We start from the raw sequence: 15,528 nt of genomic DNA on the forward strand, positions 1-15,528 counted from the left end.
ACTCAACAAAAAAACTCTAAATAGGACTCGACGATTCGATTGAACAAGAAAAAAGATGAAGAAAATGTCGAAGTCTAATGCGGTAATATTGCTATGAAGTGACATTGGAGGGAGTATCAATACAACTGCAAAAAGAACCATTCGTACTGGGGGGGGGGGGGGATCAGACAAAATTAGGAAACGAAACAAAAGAATCAACGAGCGAAATGGATCAGTATAAGTGTTTCCAACGCAATAACTCAGATGCTGAAAATTGAAATCGATTAAAAAACAAAACAAAAACAAAACGAAATTCTCCACTTTTTGGGCGACTAGAATGTCTGACGCACGATTTTGCATTGCGGCAATGTTGTCACAGGGTCGCACACACGAGCAAAGAAAAACAGTTTCCTTTTTTTTCATACTTCTTCGTCTGAAAAGAAACAAAAGTATTTAGAAGCAGATTGAAATAGAAACTATAATTATTGTGTCCTAACCATGGTACCACCATTTAGTTTTTTTGGGGTTCTTGCTGCACGTTTTCACATACATACTGTCATCTGGTGGTCTCTTCTACGAAAGTAAATTTTAAAAACAAATGAAGGAATAGGTTGCATCACTATCACAGGGAGACTGACCTTTTCTTTACAAGAGCTGAGCATTGAAATGATGGACACGCAGACCGAAAAAATGGACAGGGCTGGAGACCAATCATCGGTTAAAATACTGAGGCAGATATGGCCTGTTAGACGAAGAGAGAAAACGAAAAGCCACGTTAAAAATGTATTGACTCTTTCGACCACATCTAAAAGTTTTCTGAGTGACTTTTAGTTTACCGTTGCTGTAGACGTGAGGATGAACAGGAATTTCTGTTCCGATAAAAACAACCTACCGAAACAGTCGGGAAACAAGGTATGTGTTAGTATTAAGCAAACTGAAACTGAAATTTTTAAAAATGTGACTTTACCTCAGGTGAATCAAAAGGGTATTTTGGTCCGAAACGGAACTGTAACTGAAATTGTTCTCCCTCGTAAATAGTTCCTTGAGCTCCATTAATACTCAATACTAGTCTAGATGTTAATTTAAACTGTAAACTTAGGGCTTCTTGGTTCAATGATAAAAAATATTTACAGGTCTAGACTTTGGCCTACGGATTCTCCATCTATTACAACACCAGGTGGTGGCTCCTTTATCAAGGATACCAGCTCCTTTTGCAGTCGTTTCTACAACAAAAGAAGTATGGAGGTAAGAAACAGGTATAAACTTAGCTACGTAGGTTTGTGCACTATGAACAAACACCATATAAGTTTACACTTAGTGTAGTTAAAATCATGTTAAAGAAATAATGGGGTGCCAATCATTGGCTTGTTTTTTTCACTAGTTGACAACAAGTGAATCACAAAGTATTGAAAATAATTTGTAAAACCTCCTGTCTTTGAAGTGTACATGACTGTGTCAGGCTTGCTTCACTAGGAGGTGAATACATTTATGTGGATGGCACAAACAGCGGAAGAGAAACTATTAGGTAGTAAGAAAACTATACTGACTATGCAAGTCCACTTGCCTTTCACTTATAACATTTTCATTACATAAGGAAATGGGAAGGGCGGGAGTCCTAGGATAGCAATTTCATTACTGTGGGGTTTCACTTCATGCGAAAAAATGATGCAAATACAGACTGGCTGTGTGCCGAAATGGCATGTGTCAAAAGGCCCAAACTTCTAGGGTTTCACACTGTTGGCTCACTCGAATTTTATAAAATACAATGAGGAGCATAGAGCCATTATTTGTTAGGCACACTGTAAGTACAATGATATGTTCTGATAGGAGGGTTATGTTTTGTTAAAGAAGATACCTGGTAGTGCTATGTTTAAAAACAGGAGTTAGTTTCTCACTTACCATAGTTAACTAAAACTTCATAATTAAACTAAAATATGCTAACTGAGTTAATTATTTTCTCTATAAACTAATAATTTGAGAAGTCAAGGACAAGTGCAATTGAAAGGAGTTTCCAAGGGCACATTAACAGGGCAACTAAACGTAAGTTCGATTACTTTGACTACATTGTTCCAATACTTCTATAACCTATGACTCCTTAAGATCATCAACTATATTTTTTATTTTGTTTATTTACCTGGGCAGGAGAACATGTGAAACGCGAGTGGTGGGACATGTTTGTTTTCCTTTGTACCTCACTCGGAATCCGGCTGGCGGCTAAGCATTTCTTTGCATTCACAGTACGACATAAAAAAGTTTAAGTGCGCTAAACTACCAAAAAATTAAAGATAAAATTTTTGTTAAAAAAAAAATAAAATATAGAAATGCGCTGTGCGTATTTAAAAATGAAAAAATATTTCCGTGAATACATATGGCATTGATCATTGACGTAAACGCGCGGCCTCTTCGATATCTTAGCAGACTGTATCCCAGTCTTTACCAGAAGCAGAGTCATAGAGAGGAAATTTCCCTCTAGAAGGAACAAGAGGAATGGTTAAGGTTTGAAATAGAAGAAGCGAGTGTTTCTTTTGTTGAAAATAGAATTAAGGTTTTTCTTGTCACAAACAACTGATGAAACTGTCATTTCCAATTGAGAAAAATATTATAGCCAAATCCACTTGGAACTACAAAAGCTGATATTGCCATTGGTAGAATTTCAGAAATTCACCCTTAAATTTATCTACTTATGTATGTATATCTACTTAGTTTGCTTATAAATCCTGAAATTAGATAAAATTACTGAAAACCCGTAATTGCCCATTGATAGTCTATTAGTCTCGTTCTGAGTTGGTTGTTGGCTGTCTTGGCAAATGTTACCTCCAAATTTGACATACTGTATATGAACTCTCCAATGACACCTTTTTTTGGGCCTAATTGAAATCAAAGACATATGAGAATAATAGTTGACCTATAGTTAAAAGGTGAGCTGTGAACCAAAGCCCAACATCAACTATGAGAGAAGCGGAGAAACATGTTTTATTACTAAATACTGTATGTATTATTTACTAACGTTTATAGGTAAACCCCCCCCCCCCCCCGGTTTCAAAATTTATATTTGCTGTAACGAGCGAAATCTTGCAAAGTTAATGTAAATCATGAACTGAAGCGGACATGGGAGATGGGACATCTGAGGATTGGCCTGCGGGGACGGGCAAAGACCATGTTACGTTTATTATCTGGCAACATTCAGGAATTCCAACCCTGTTGATTCTTTCGAAACAACGTTATGCGGACTGTTGACGTCTGCAAAAAGCCACCTGACGCAGTTTTGAGCGTGAATTCTGAAAGGTGAATCGTCACACAAAACAGTAGTTGGATGACTCCGTAAAGTGTGTTCAGTGACTAGATATTCACATCTTAAATGAATTTCGGGGGTACCATTCGACCCAATAATAAAGCCGTCGCCATCTTCCTGATTAGCGTGGCGACGCTTTATTTAATTTATATATGGACAAGTAGTACAGCGACGGCAAAAGAATCTTCAGCCGCGGCAGAAAAAGTTAGCATTGGTGAAATATTATGTGCAGCCATAGCTGCAGCTGAAGCAGGTGGCAGAGAGGTGAAAGCAGTACGAGAAAAAGGAACTGAATTAAACGAAAAAAGTAAAGGCAAAACAAAAGAAGGTGTCAAAGATGTCCTGACGGATGGTGATGTTAGATCTCATCAGGTCATGTTCAGTACCCTAACTGGTGCTTTCCCTTATGTTAAGGTAAGAAATAGTACACTTTCCCTTTTGTATTGTGTTTTATTTTCAATTTTATGAAGGTAATTTCTGAAGAACATGATGAGAATAACATTTCAGTTGAATCAGCTAAATTCAGCAAGAAATGCCCTGCTCTTGAGCAAATATCAAAATTGGAATGGGTGCCGAATGATTCAATAACCATCTGGATTGATCCATTAGATGCTACCAAAGAGTACACAGGTATATATACTATAGATGAATTCATTTAGGAAACAGTTTAATTTTGAAAATATTGGCAGAAAACTTGTTGGATTATGTGACCACGATGGTGTGTATTGCTGTGAAAGGTGAACCAGTCCTAGGAGTCATTCACAAGCCTTTTGAAAAAAAGACTTATTGGGCATGGGTTGGGCAGGGAATGGCAGAAGAATTACTTGAAATCAGTAAAGCGGTAATTTATGACACAGTTATTTTGTAACCAAATTGGACTCAGAACTTGTTGATTTATTACTCAGCCTGAAGCGGAAAATGAGTCTTTTATCATTTCCCTGTCACATACCGGAGACGCCGTGGAAAATCATATCAAGTCAAAATTTCCCAACGCAAACGTGGAGAAAGCTGGTGGTGCAGGTATTTCATCTTTATATTCTACTCGTAGTGACAAAGAAAATTAACAAATTATGTGCCACCCCAAGGATATAAGTCTTTGCAGATCGCTAGTCGACATAGTGGAGCATATGTTCACATGACTCACATAAAAAAATGGGACGTATGTGCGGGACATGCAATTCTTAAAGCTCTGGGAGGTCGCGTTACGACAATGAAGAATGAACCTATCAAATATGGTGAAAATGATCCAGTCCTTATCAAAAATGGTCTGCTTGCCAGTTTACATAATGGAGATTTCTATTCAAAATTATTTACAGAATAAGGAATCAATTTATAAGGATACAAATATGCTGTGACTCTGTTTTTCTTTATTTGTCCAAGAACACTCAATACAATGAGCTTCTGCTGAATGGGATTGTGATTGAGACTTTATCATTAGTAATTTGTTGAACATGTCTGAACCATCTGGAAAGATGAGGGTATTTCTCCTTCAATTGTATGCTTTGGGGACCCTTTTGATAACCAAGTGAGTTAGAATTGTTAACTTAATGTAATTTTTTTTTGCTCTGATTTAAGACATACATAAAATTCTATTAGTCCTGATAGAAGTTCAGCATCTGCCTTGGAGAATTTGTTCCCGGCCAAATAGCTTGTATTTTTTAATTGATTGTTAAGCTCCTAGCATTAAAAAATGTCATTTCATAATCAAATGGCATATAACTTTAACTTACTTGAAATATGGAATGCGGTACTGGTTGTTGTGGGTTCAATCTATCCAATACAACTTTCCGGTACTCAAGCCATTGACGTATAAGTGCCTCTTGCTCCAGAGTAAATTCCTCACTAGAATCTGTCATATCTCGTTTCTTCAAATTTCCCATTTTTGTCGTTAAAGTATCTAAAATTTATTAATGAACAATGAGCTTGACTTTTCTCGGATGGATGCAGACGACAGCAAAGGTATGGCGAAAGGTTTCAGCAACACACGTCCCCCAAGAAGAAGAAACATAGAGTCTGCTGGCGTGCTAGTATATCCGTTTGCAAGATGTTCTGGTGCACGGGGTACCGCACGCAATTTCGATCTTTTTATCTTAGTTGCAGTTCTGACCGCTAGATGATTCGTTTGTGTATGCACATGTGGTCGTCTGCTATTTTGCCCAGCTGTATAATACTGTCTCAGTTAATAGCTAGATTCTGTTCGGCGATTCCTTAGCCGGCCGATTTCAGAACGATTTTCAGCGTGTGGGTGCTGAACATACAATTTCAGTTCAAAATAATTCCACGTATTAAGATTTTGTATAGAAAAAATAGCTTCTGCGAATATCATACTTCTAATTAGATCCTTCTTAGAAAGAGTTGAAATGGCGGCTTTTGAAGGTAATACCTGAAAGAACATAATTAGAGCATGCAATTGATAATATTAGACAATTCTCATAGAAATGGGGGTTCTGCCGCAAATCGCGAAACGTTTAGAAGAACTAGAATGGATGTTGCCCACAGATGTCCAGGCAGAAGCTGTACCATTGATCCTGGGTGGAGGGGATGTTCTAATGGCAGCAGAAACTGGCAGTGGAAAAACAGGTAAATTTAATTATGCTGCAACATTTGAAAGTGGGGTTTGATGCTGTTCAAAATCAGGGGCATTTTGCTTACCAATCATCCAGATTGTGTGGGAAACTATTAAAGATATCCAAAGTGGAAAAGCAGCATCTAGAACTGGCAATAGTAATGCTGCCATAGGTGATTTTCTTCATGATTAATATTTTGTTAGTGCCAATTTCTGATGAAAAATTTTGTAGAATCTCAAGATAAATGGATTTTAAGTGCATATGACAGAACTCCAGCTATGGCCATAAATACTGAAGGGACATTGTGTCAATCAAGAGATGTAGCATGGGGTGGTGCAAGAGCAACAAAAGGGTTGCTTAACAAAGGAAAGTATTACTATGAAGCCACGGTTTCTGATGAGGGTCTCTGCAGAGTAGGTTGGTCTTTGAATGAGGTAACCAACAACTTTTTTTCAGTTTTTATTATTAATTTTTTGTCCATTTTGTTAAAATTTTATTGTTTGACAGGCATCCTTGGATCTTGGCACAGATCGCTATGGATATGGCTTTGGTGGCACGGGGAAAAAATCAAACAACCGACAGTTCGATGATTATGGCAGTGCTTATGGGTTGAACGATGTTATTGGTTGTGCACTCGACCTTGACAACAGAGTCATCTCGTTTTTTAAGAACGGTGTTGATCTAGGAAAAGCGTTTGACATAAATCCGGAGTTCAGAAATAAAGCTCTCTTCCCTGCTGTGGCACTCAAGGTATGCAAATAGTCAAAAGTGATTTGGTGTAGTTCCTAATTGATTAGAGTTACATTTCCTCTCGCAGAATGCTGAAATTGAATTCAACTTCGGCCATAAACCTTTCAGATTTGGCATACCGAAAAATTTCATACCAGTTTGCCAAGCAGGAAGTGATTGTACGTCTTTAAACTCGAATTCTGGGGTTGCCGTGCCTGCTCAGGTTAAACTTAAAGCAAATGCACCACAGGCCGTCATAATTGAGGTATAATTTAAATTAATAATTAAATTATGATTCCATTTCACACCGCATGTTACATTACCTGTCCTGGCTTTAGCCCTCCCGTGAGCTCGCTGAACAGACATACAAAGAGATAAACAGCTTCAAAAAATATTTGGATGCACCTGATATCCGAACGATGCTTGTGGCAGGCGGCATTGCAATCAAAGAGCAGCTTAGCGATCTTCAGAAAGGAGTAAGAGCCATTGGTAGGTTTGTTTATTTCAATTTGTGTAAGTTATTCTTTGCAGGTTGATATCATTGTTGGCACACCAGGCCGATTAGAGGAGCTAACCAAGAGTGAAAATTTGCTATTAACTCATTGCCGTTTCCTTGTTTTGGACGAAGCTGATGGGTTGCTGCAGCAAGGCCATGGCGAGTTGATCAATCGTTTGCATTCTCGAGCTCCAAAAATAACTACAGACGGGAAACGCTTGCAAATGATCGTGTGCTCCGCCACCCTTCATTCGTTCGATGTGAAAAAAATGGCCGTGAGTTGATATTATGTAAAATCATTTATATTTGAAAGCAATGAAAAACATGGCTTTTTTCTTTGTTCCCGCCCAAGGATCGCCTGATGCACTTTCCAACATGGATTGACTTGAAAGGTGAAGACTCTGTACCAGACACAGTGCACCACGTCGTCGTTACGGTAGATCCTCGCACTGACATGTCGTGGCATAATTTACCAAAGCGAATACCAACCGATGGGGTGCACGCAAATGACCGCTTAACTCCTACATCCGCCACACCTGGTAACAATGAGTATCACCCAAAGATATACTTTTTGATGACCATCCCTTTTGTATTCTAGAGATGTTGTCTGAGGCAGTAAAACTACTAAAAGGAGAATATTGCGTCAGGGCCATAACTGAACATAACATGGACCAAGCAATCATCTTCTGTCGCACAAAAGTCGATTGTGATAATCTTGAAACCTACTTGAATTCCATCGGTATTGAAACTTAGTACCCATTGTTTCCGTTGAAGCGTTTGTGGTTTAATAATACGATTGTTTTTGCCTAAAGATAAGCATAAATTCTCATGCGTATGTCTCCATGGTGACCGAAAGCCACAAGAGCGTCGCGACAATCTGGAAGCTTTCAAGCAGAAACAAGTAAAGTTTCTCATCTGTACTGACGTTGCTGCGAGAGGATTAGACATAGGCGGTTTACCTTTCAGTAAGTTTAGAAAATACCTCTTAGCTTAATGAACATGTTGCATGTATTCGTCTGTTTACAATTCTAGTGATTAACATCACGCTGCCGGATGAGAAATCAAACTATGTCCATCGGTAAGATAAAAGATCTCTATAAAAGAGTCCGTTGAGCTTTCCGGTTGTTAATATGGTCATTTCTCTTTCTAGCATTGGTCGAGTTGGTAGAGCAGAACGAATGGGATTGGCCATTTCTTTTGTATCCAATGTTCCTGAAAAGGTATGGTTTCACGGTGAGTGGTGTTCGTCGCGCGGCAAAGGGTGCACTAATTCAAAGTTGACCACGCAAGAGGGATGCTGCATCTGGTATGATGAACAACAGGTAAGGACTGACTTAAATTACTTGTGTAAAGCTCGGGATAAATGTGGTGTATCATTGCAATGATTTTTCAGTGTTTAGCCGACGTGGAGGAGCACTTGGGCATAACCATATCGCAAGCTGGTAATGCTCTATTTTCTTTAAGATAAATGATGAACTGGTATTGAAGGTGCACTTTTTTAGGCACGGACATTAAAGTCCCGCAAGACGAATTCGATGGTAAAGTGGTGTACGGACAGAAGAAAAAGGCTGCAAGTAAGAACATTTTTCTGCTTTTCAGAGATGTTTATAAAGTTAAATTAAATATTTGTGCAGCCTCAGCTTATCAGAGCCATGTAGCTCAAATGGCGGGGGCTGTTCAGGAACTTGCAGTCCAAGAAATGAAGGCTCAGCTGCTTTTCCACTCCTTTGCTAATAATGCTAAGAAGATTTTTGGGTCAGTCTGATATTGATACTTTCTTTTGTTGGTGTGGATCTGACAGTTTACACATCTAAACTATATGAATGGGTGAAAACGAAAATGTTCTGCCTTTCTCAGCCGTGGAAATATTACAGTTACAGTTAAGTGTTTGCTTCAAAATTCTATTCGGCATCTTTATTTTCACCTTCGTTTGCGAGCATCTTCTCGACTGTTTCTTTCAGACAAAGTTGTACAATCGGCTGAACTTTCAAGCAATACTCTGTCACAAGTTTCAGCATCTGTTCAAGATCTTCTGTGTTTGAAACACCTTCATGTACATAGGCACAAACCTGCTGCATTGAAGGCATATAGCCAACAGTAAGGTTTGAGTTGTTTTGGTCATGACTAAGTTCTGGTTGCCATTCTTCATCTTTGGTGGGATCAAGTAGCAAAACTTTGGGCAATTGTCTCTAGAAAAATGAATAATACTAGAGATAAGATGGTTAAAGTTCGAAAAAAATAAATAACCTTACCACTGATGCTCCAACCACCAAGTCATACATTGGAATACTAGCACTTGAAAGAGCTAAACTGGCACAGGTGAGTGCTGCAGCTAAAGGTGAGCCATCATTTTCAATAACCATAACATTGACTTCAACTTGAGCTTTGGGGAAATGATGCTACAGGGGACAGAAATTGTTCTTCAGACACAGATTGACAGTAAAGTACATTATGGTTTCGATTACAAGACAAACTGCAGCTTCCAATGCTTCCCTTAGTAGCCCACTTAGTACAAGTTCTTCATTATCTTGTTGATGACTTCGTCTCTTTTGACAAGAGAATGGGGCAAATTTGAATTCACAGAAGAGTTGACCATTTAGTCTGAAATCTGATTTCTTCTGCACTTCACGTGGACCATAGACACCACAAACCAATTTTGTGTTGCCCTGTTCTATGTATGCTGAGCCTTTTGCCTGGCTAATGATTCCTGTTCTCAAAACTAGAAAAGTGATAAAGATATCATTCAAATTAGGAAAAATTTCTAAATGGAAAAGTTAAAGAATACATAGTGGTCTCGCATCAGTAGGCTTTCGTTTATCTTTTCGGATTTGCTTGCTGTCAATCAACATTTTCTGCATATCAGCAGATAATATAGATTCTTCTGCGTTGGCATCCTTTTTTTCCAGCAATGTGTAAGAAAACGCACTTTCAGGTCCCTGCAATCTACGCGAATCGACCGGCATTTTAAAAATTATGTCACGTTAAAGTAGAGTTTTCAAACACGTTTTCACTATAGTTTCAAAATGTACACACGTAAATTCGTCTGCAAGGTTCTTAAGACGTTGCCGTAATTTTTCGCTTTTTTTTCAATTCTTTTTGTTTTGCCTAGAGCCGCCAAAAGGAACCTCCCACCGATGTTTCAATCGTTCTGGGGAATTTCGAATGCCACTAGTCTATCTTTTCAGCTGTGCATTAGTCGTGTGGAGACTTCCATGAAGTCAAGAACAACGTGATACTAGTGAATACCCAAACTGAGAGGTTTAATGGTAGAAGGATTTTCGTTTTGTGTCACCGGCTCTGAACTTTTCGGGTTTATATTTGAACACAAAACATAACGTTAAATACGTTCAGCTGGATGTTGTAAGTTAATTGTACTGTCTGCTAGTTTATTCCTTGACATCGTTAATAAATGCAATGAAGATGCCACCTCCAAGGTCGCCCGAGATGTAAAAGCCTCGTGGCGTTAAAAAAAAAACAAGTACAGTGTACCACCAAAGGTACGGAAAACCTTTAGAAAAATTACAAATGTAAAAAAGAATCCAAGATGGTGTTGTTTTTTTTTTGGCAGATGATCGTTCGGCCCTTGAAAAATTGCTTGTTTCACTTGAAGCAACAAAAACGCGGGACTCGACGTTGGATCGTTTCGGTCGCCATACTTCAGGTTCACCGCCCTTCCTTTTGCTTTCGACGGCGTAGAGTTTTTTTTCCCCCTTGCAATTACTGTTGTCATTTGTGATGGTTGGTAAAGCGCTACAATAGCTCATTAACCACCATACAATGACGAAAGCTCGTCGTCTCGGTCGTTGAATATTTATAGTACTAACTCCTTTTTTTTTTATTGCAGGTTCTCACGGTTCTCGTATTTTTTCATTATTCAACCAGCGTTTCGAGAAACTATTTATCTGAGCAAAAGTTGTCAGTTTATAATGGAGGAATAGACACTTCCACTAATCCGTCACCATCAGTCTTTAACGAAAATCTAATAGTTTCGCTCGTAGAGGACGAGACCTTACATTTTCAACCAGTAGGAATTGCGCCATATTGTTACGTGGAAGGAACTGATGTCGAAGCTACCGTGTCCACCAATAGCTCCAAATGCGTATGCCGTACCAATTATTTTGGTCATGAATGCGGCATTCCGGCATCAGCTTGGCATCGAACGATTTCCAAAAAATATCATAGATGGCCATTGAAACCGAGGAAAGTGCCAAGAAGAATAATCCACGGTCTCAACATTAATCATGAAACGGATTTCTTTCGTGTGCGGCTTGAAGAACTCAAGGTAAAAATAAAACGCAATATTTACAAAATTTTATTCTTACTCAGTTTAATTGCTTATGAATAGGATGCTGTTGACGTGTACATTGTCTGTGAATCAAACTACACAGCCCACGGGGATGCCAAACCCCTTTACTTGATGGAAAAATTGCGATCCGGTTTTGTGGAAAATTTTCATTCTAAGATCGTCCATGTATCACTTCATAAATTCCCACCAGAAGGCCGAAAAAATGGTTGGTACATCGATATGTATCTGCGTACATATATGGGCACCCATGGTCTCAATCGAATTCGTGGGGTACGTTCTGATGACTTATTTGTTTTGCTGGATGCGGACGAAATTCCTACACGGGAGGTTCTTATGTTTCTCAAACTATATGACGGATATCCGGAACCAGTTCGCCTTGCTATGCGTTGGTCTGTTTTCGGCTTTTTCTGGAAGCAAAAGAAAGAAAAACAGACTGGATTCATACTCGACTGGCTACGCGATGCTATGAAAGAAGATCCAGAGAATGACAACGAAGAATTGCTTCAAGTCACAGCGGTAAAATTTAACATAGTGCATACATTTTAAATCTATTGTAAAAACAAACATTCCATGACACAGGTGAGCACGATGAATTTGGTCTGGAAAGTTTGCCGGAATAACACATTCCTCATCCGTAAAGATATGACGAACTATGCAGATTTTCAAGAACGATTAAGTCAATATCGGATAGAAGGTAATCGAGTATCTCCGTGGACAGCTGGGACAAAGCATCACTATGCTGGCTATCACTGCTCATGGTGTTACAGTCCGGAAGGCATCCGTACTAAACTGTTATCAGCCCATGCAGATGACAAGCCACGATGGGGCGACTACGCCGAGAAACTGGATCTTCCGTACATTTCTCGATTGATTCGTGATGGTGAATTTCTTCTAGTATGTGCGAACACTATTAAAATACTGATAAGCCATTTTTTGGTTTGAAGGTGAATGGTTCGACGCAACTCATCCATTCCTGATGGCTGACTGGGAGAAAGAAGACCAGTACGCCCCAAAATTCATGTTACAACACTACCGAGAGTTCCATCAACTTTTGTATCCTCCGGACATGACAAACGTATTGTATTCAAGCTCACATGACAGTGATTCTCAATAATTAATTCTTACAAAAGAATGCACTTGCAGCTAATAATCGCTAAAGAAATTAAGGTGGTGGTTGGTACGCTGGATAGCGAGGTTGTTCATATCCGGGATACTGCTGCTGAGGCGGACCGGGAGGACGATATGGTCCGTACGAGTTAGGCGGTGGTGGTCCTGGAGCTGGGTAGCCAGCGGGAGGATAACCATGAGGCGCACCAGGCTGCTGGGCATTTGGTACTGGTGGGTAACCAGAAGGAGCCGGAGGGCCATATGGTTGGGGGCCTTGAGGAGCTCCATAAGCCGGCTGCATGGGAGGATATGGCTGTGGTCCTCCTGGTGCCCCGTAGGCAGGCTGATTAGGCGGTGGAGCGTAATGGCCGGGTCCAGGAGTCGAATACGGACCTGTTTGTGGCACGCCTGGCTGAGGATGACCAGCTGGTGGTGCTCCATATACAGGCTGCTGCGGTGGCAGAGGAGCTCCAGGTGGAATGCTATTGGCATATGGATATGGAGCTGCTGGTTGCGAATGTGGATAGCCACCGGGTGGTCCACCTATATGTGAATGGGACAGGACGACAAAACAGACGCAAGGTACTTAATACTATGATTGATGTTAAACATTGTCAGATTCAACGTACCTGCATAATTATAGGAAGGCTGAGGCTGCTGCGATTGATTATGAGGCGGGCCTTGGCTATGTGGAGGTCCCGGTGCTTGATTGTGGGATGGTTGTCCGGGATTGTGTGGAGGTCCTGGAGCAGGACTTGTTCCTCCAGTTGCCGGTTGGCTATACACTAAATTAACGCCAAGCCATTAGCCATACATCGAAAGGTTTGAAATCATAGAACGCGCACAACTTCTTACTTGGTTGTGCTTGTGTTGGGGTCGCTGGACTCGGAGAGCTTCTCTGTTGAGAATGTTGTTGCGGACTCGGGTGTTGCGGCGGATGCTGAGATGGATGTTGGGCTGGATGTTGTTGAGAAGGGTGTTGGGAAGGATGCTGTTGTGAAGAATGTTGCTGAGAAGGATGCTGTTGAGAAGGATGTTGAGGATGTTGTTGCGGGGGATGTTGAGGGTGCGGTTGTGAAGGATGCTGTTGCGGAATATGTTGTTGAGGAGGATGCTGTTGGGGATGTGGTTGAGGTGGATGCTGTTGAGAAGGATGAGGTTGCGATGGATGGGGTTGAGATGGATGGGGCTGCGATGGATGGGGTTGAGGAGGGTGTGGTTGAGGTGGATGGGACTGAGACGGATGGGGCTGAGAAGGATGGGGCTGAGAAGGATGGGATTGAGAAGGATGGGGTTGAGAAGGATGGGGTTGAGATGGATGGGGTTGAGATGGATGGGGTTGAGATGGATGGGGTTGAGATGGATGGGGTTGAGATGGATGGGGTTGAGATGGATGGGGTTGAGATGGATGGGGTTGAGATGGATGGGGTTGAGACGGATGGGGTTGAGACGGATGGGGTTGAGACGGATGGGGTTGAGACGGATGGGGTTGAGACGGATGGGGTTGAGACGGATGGGGCTGAGGAGTATGCGGCTGAGGAGTATGCGACTGAGGCGCATGTGGCTGTGGAGTGTGTGGTTGGGGAGGGTGAGGCTGGGAAGGATGTTGCTGTGGAGGATGTGACTGGGGCGGTTGAGTAGCACCGGTTGGTGGTGAATAACTCCCCTGTGCGACGGAGGACGTCGGTGGCGTAGGACCGTTAAACGCAGCCGACGACTGCGGGGCAGCCGGAGAACCTGGCATCGGATTTACTGGTGCATTTTGACCCTGTGGCTGTTGGGGCCCGTATGGGGCCGGCTGCGGATATCCGTATGGTTGTTGCTGTTGTGGTGGGTAATAACCCTGTTGTTGTTGAGGAGGTGCAGATTGACCACCATAGGGTTGATTCTGATAACCTGGCTGGGGAGCTGGGTTGTATGGTTGGTTAGGGTACTGTGCTGGGGGCTGTCCACCATACTGGGGATATTGAGGTCCATAGTTTGGTTGAGGTGCAGGGGGACGATATTGTTGCTGCTGTGGTTGTTGACCATAGGTGTGTGGTGATTGTGGCCCATTATAAGGATACCCAGGCTGCTGTGGGCCTTGAGGACCTGGTTGTTGTCCAGCAGGCATCATTGGTGGTCTGTATGGTCCTGGTTGATTTGTTGGTGGTTGTCCTCCATATGATGATACTGGTGGACCTTGTGGTCCACCTTGCTGGGAATTGGCTGGAGATGGTGATGCAGAATCCTGATTATTTGGGCCAGTTGCTTGTGGGGGATTGCCTGGTGTATTTGGCATACCTTGAGGGGGCTGGCGAACACATAAGACATTGATGTTACTCAAAGCTTTCGCAATTGTTTAAGAAACTTACAGGAAGAAGTGTCTGAATGTTCTGAGCTGGATCAGCAACTGATGCCAAGTAGACCAGATTACGATGGAGTATCTGTTCGACCCTGTGAGAACAATGATTAAGATTTAAATAATTCAAATTTAGAAGGAATATAAAATGCTTACTGTAAACACTCATGTGTCTTTCCCCTGGCTTGGTAGTCCTGAATTGTCATTATATGTTGACTATTTTCATCCAATAGCTAAAAGGAGGGAAAAAGCCGGTAATATGAGGTAACGAATATGGTACGAAATAAAATAACGGCAATTTTGCTCTGCTGCCATTTATGACGTCGTAGTTGTGTAGGGAATAATCTCACCTTTTGGATCTGAGCAGGTGAAGGCGGTGGTCTCCCTCTTTGAGCAAACGTAAGAGACATGTTAATTTGATTCTCAACGAGTTCTCTCGACTGTTTACGCTAGCGGAACTGTATGAATTTATTCAAATTCACTGAATGAGCTGTCACGTACAGGCAAGAAAATTGGACGCTATTAATTCCGGGGTTGCCGATCTTTACCCGCTGGTTGTTGGGCTAGGGAAGATGAAAGGCTACGTTTTCAAGTGGGTAGATGGCAGCAATACAAAGTGAATTTAATTTTGTATGCTCAATAATAAGTGGTATTTTAAAAACTTAACGTGAATGCAATAGTAATGTTGTTTAAAATTAGCATAAGATGACA

General features: G+C 41.2%; 7 protein-coding genes across 9 annotated transcripts; 3 read left to right on the plus strand and 4 right to left on the minus strand.

Annotated features, from left to right (window-relative positions):
* Positions 1–67: 67 nt before the first annotated feature.
* LOC130693320 (ubiquitin-conjugating enzyme E2 W-like) lies at positions 68–2,208 on the minus strand. 2 transcript variants are annotated; one of them, XM_057516454.1, is made up of 7 exons: positions 2,114–2,208; positions 1,111–1,202; positions 947–1,049; positions 816–867; positions 618–721; positions 477–552; positions 68–412 (listed from the first exon to the last, which is right to left on the minus strand). In XM_057516454.1, the coding sequence occupies exons 1-7, from the start codon at positions 2,150–2,152 to the stop codon at positions 399–401; spliced, it is 480 nt and encodes a 159-aa protein (XP_057372437.1). In that variant the 5' UTR covers positions 2,153–2,208; the 3' UTR covers positions 68–398. The 2 variants fall into 2 exon arrangements, with proteins under 2 accessions (XP_057372437.1, XP_057372436.1); XM_057516453.2 differs by lacking the exon at positions 2,114–2,208 and adding an exon at positions 1,406–1,485.
* A 979-nt stretch (positions 2,209–3,187) lies between these two features.
* Positions 3,188–4,680, plus strand: LOC130693495 (inositol monophosphatase 3-like). The gene is made up of 5 exons (XM_057516640.1): positions 3,188–3,685; positions 3,742–3,901; positions 3,961–4,112; positions 4,177–4,291; positions 4,357–4,680. Exons 1-5 carry the CDS (start codon positions 3,338–3,340, stop codon positions 4,590–4,592), a joined length of 1,011 nt encoding a protein of 336 aa, XP_057372623.1. The 5' UTR covers positions 3,188–3,337; the 3' UTR covers positions 4,593–4,680.
* LOC130693496 (eukaryotic translation elongation factor 1 epsilon-1-like) lies at positions 4,617–5,256 on the minus strand. Its single transcript, XM_057516642.2, has 3 exons — positions 5,002–5,256; positions 4,853–4,948; positions 4,617–4,782 (listed from the first exon to the last, which is right to left on the minus strand). The coding sequence occupies exons 1-3, from the start codon at positions 5,149–5,151 to the stop codon at positions 4,657–4,659; spliced, it is 372 nt and encodes a 123-aa protein (XP_057372625.1). The 5' UTR covers positions 5,152–5,256; the 3' UTR covers positions 4,617–4,656.
* Positions 5,257–5,476: 220 nt separating this feature from the next.
* Positions 5,477–8,947, plus strand: LOC130693365 (ATP-dependent RNA helicase Ddx1-like). The gene is made up of 16 exons (XM_057516495.2): positions 5,477–5,647; positions 5,708–5,851; positions 5,909–6,010; positions 6,070–6,272; positions 6,346–6,588; positions 6,656–6,832; positions 6,906–7,043; positions 7,099–7,338; positions 7,416–7,602; positions 7,662–7,802; positions 7,876–8,028; positions 8,096–8,141; positions 8,214–8,385; positions 8,457–8,505; positions 8,566–8,637; positions 8,698–8,947. Exons 1-16 carry the CDS (start codon positions 5,632–5,634, stop codon positions 8,826–8,828), a joined length of 2,214 nt encoding a protein of 737 aa, XP_057372478.1. The 5' UTR covers positions 5,477–5,631; the 3' UTR covers positions 8,829–8,947.
* A 15-nt stretch (positions 8,948–8,962) lies between these two features.
* On the minus strand, positions 8,963–10,106 carry LOC130693375 (exosome complex component MTR3-like). Its single transcript, XM_057516506.2, has 4 exons — positions 9,849–10,106; positions 9,529–9,782; positions 9,316–9,462; positions 8,963–9,252 (listed from the first exon to the last, which is right to left on the minus strand). The coding sequence occupies exons 1-4, from the start codon at positions 10,024–10,026 to the stop codon at positions 8,965–8,967; spliced, it is 867 nt and encodes a 288-aa protein (XP_057372489.2). The 5' UTR covers positions 10,027–10,106; the 3' UTR covers positions 8,963–8,964.
* A 242-nt stretch (positions 10,107–10,348) lies between these two features.
* LOC130693370 (beta-1,4-mannosyl-glycoprotein 4-beta-N-acetylglucosaminyltransferase-like) lies at positions 10,349–12,501 on the plus strand. Its single transcript, XM_057516502.2, has 6 exons — positions 10,349–10,560; positions 10,632–10,724; positions 10,908–11,345; positions 11,409–11,885; positions 11,949–12,249; positions 12,314–12,501. The coding sequence occupies exons 2-6, from the start codon at positions 10,632–10,634 to the stop codon at positions 12,481–12,483; spliced, it is 1,479 nt and encodes a 492-aa protein (XP_057372485.1). The 5' UTR covers positions 10,349–10,560; the 3' UTR covers positions 12,484–12,501.
* Positions 12,433–15,388, minus strand: LOC130693367 (basic proline-rich protein-like). Of its 2 annotated transcripts, XM_057516498.2 has the most exons (7): positions 15,168–15,388; positions 14,974–15,050; positions 14,831–14,912; positions 13,779–14,769; positions 13,332–13,649; positions 13,106–13,261; positions 12,433–13,019 (listed from the first exon to the last, which is right to left on the minus strand). In XM_057516498.2, exons 1-7 carry the CDS (start codon positions 15,225–15,227, stop codon positions 12,532–12,534), a joined length of 2,172 nt encoding a protein of 723 aa, XP_057372481.2. In that variant the 5' UTR covers positions 15,228–15,388; the 3' UTR covers positions 12,433–12,531. The 2 variants fall into 2 exon arrangements, with proteins under 2 accessions (XP_057372481.2, XP_057372479.2); XM_057516496.2 differs by having other exon boundaries at positions 13,332–14,769.
* Between the last annotated feature and the right edge of the window lie 140 nt (positions 15,389–15,528).

This window comes from Daphnia carinata, chromosome 3 (genome assembly GCF_022539665.2).
Source record: "Daphnia carinata strain CSIRO-1 chromosome 3, CSIRO_AGI_Dcar_HiC_V3, whole genome shotgun sequence".
Classification (NCBI taxonomy): Eukaryota; Metazoa; Arthropoda; class Branchiopoda; order Diplostraca; family Daphniidae; genus Daphnia; species Daphnia carinata.

What these genes read in the sequence shown, in the direction of transcription:
- LOC130693495 (XM_057516640.1), top strand. Translation starts at nt 3,338, where the DNA reads ATGAATTTCGGGGGTACCATTCGACCCAATAATAAAGCCGTCGCCATC. An exon ending in TACTTGAAATCAGTAAAGCG is followed by an intron (nt 4,113 to 4,176) that starts GTAATTTATGAC and finishes TTTATTACTCAG; the next exon opens with CCTGAAGCGGAAAATGAGTC. An exon ending in GGAGAAAGCTGGTGGTGCAG is followed by an intron (nt 4,292 to 4,356) that starts GTATTTCATCTT and finishes TGCCACCCCAAG; the next exon opens with GATATAAGTCTTTGCAGATC.
- LOC130693365 (XM_057516495.2), top strand. An exon ending in CACAGGCCGTCATAATTGAG is followed by an intron (nt 6,833 to 6,905) that starts GTATAATTTAAA and finishes TCCTGGCTTTAG; the next exon opens with CCCTCCCGTGAGCTCGCTGA. An exon ending in CATAACCATATCGCAAGCTG is followed by an intron (nt 8,506 to 8,565) that starts GTAATGCTCTAT and finishes GCACTTTTTTAG; the next exon opens with GCACGGACATTAAAGTCCCG.
- LOC130693496 (XM_057516642.2), bottom strand. Translation starts at nt 5,151, where the DNA reads ATGGGAAATTTGAAGAAACGAGATATGACAGATTCTAGTGAGGAATTT. An exon ending in TACCGCATTCCATATTTCAA is followed by an intron (nt 4,949 to 5,001) that starts GTAAGTTAAAGT and finishes TTTTAATGCTAG; the next exon opens with GAGCTTAACAATCAATTAAA. An exon ending in CAGGACTAATAGAATTTTAT is followed by an intron (nt 4,783 to 4,852) that starts GTATGTCTTAAA and finishes GGTTATCAAAAG; the next exon opens with GGTCCCCAAAGCATACAATT.
- LOC130693375 (XM_057516506.2), bottom strand. Translation starts at nt 10,026, where the DNA reads ATGCCGGTCGATTCGCGTAGATTGCAGGGACCTGAAAGTGCGTTTTCT. An exon ending in TACTGATGCGAGACCACTAT is followed by an intron (nt 9,783 to 9,848) that starts GTATTCTTTAAC and finishes TCACTTTTCTAG; the next exon opens with TTTTGAGAACAGGAATCATT. An exon ending in TGGTGGTTGGAGCATCAGTG is followed by an intron (nt 9,253 to 9,315) that starts GTAAGGTTATTT and finishes TCATTTTTCTAG; the next exon opens with AGACAATTGCCCAAAGTTTT.
- LOC130693370 (XM_057516502.2), top strand. Translation starts at nt 10,632, where the DNA reads ATGATCGTTCGGCCCTTGAAAAATTGCTTGTTTCACTTGAAGCAACAA. An exon ending in TTTCGGTCGCCATACTTCAG is followed by an intron (nt 10,725 to 10,907) that starts GTTCACCGCCCT and finishes TTTTTATTGCAG; the next exon opens with GTTCTCACGGTTCTCGTATT. An exon ending in TGCGGCTTGAAGAACTCAAG is followed by an intron (nt 11,346 to 11,408) that starts GTAAAAATAAAA and finishes GCTTATGAATAG; the next exon opens with GATGCTGTTGACGTGTACAT.
- LOC130693367 (XM_057516496.2), bottom strand. Translation starts at nt 15,227, where the DNA reads ATGTCTCTTACGTTTGCTCAAAGAGGGAGACCACCGCCTTCACCTGCT. An exon ending in CACCTGCTCAGATCCAAAAG is followed by an intron (nt 15,051 to 15,167) that starts GTGAGATTATTC and finishes CCCTCCTTTTAG; the next exon opens with CTATTGGATGAAAATAGTCA. An exon ending in AAGACACATGAGTGTTTACA is followed by an intron (nt 14,913 to 14,973) that starts GTAAGCATTTTA and finishes TTGTTCTCACAG; the next exon opens with GGTCGAACAGATACTCCATC.
- LOC130693320 (XM_057516453.2), bottom strand. Translation starts at nt 1,465, where the DNA reads ATGTATTCACCTCCTAGTGAAGCAAGCCTGACACAGTCATGTACACTT. An exon ending in GTACACTTCAAAGACAGGAG is followed by an intron (nt 1,203 to 1,405) that starts GTTTTACAAATT and finishes CTTTTGTTGTAG; the next exon opens with AAACGACTGCAAAAGGAGCT. An exon ending in TCAGCTCTTGTAAAGAAAAG is followed by an intron (nt 553 to 617) that starts GTCAGTCTCCCT and finishes TTACTTTCGTAG; the next exon opens with AAGAGACCACCAGATGACAG.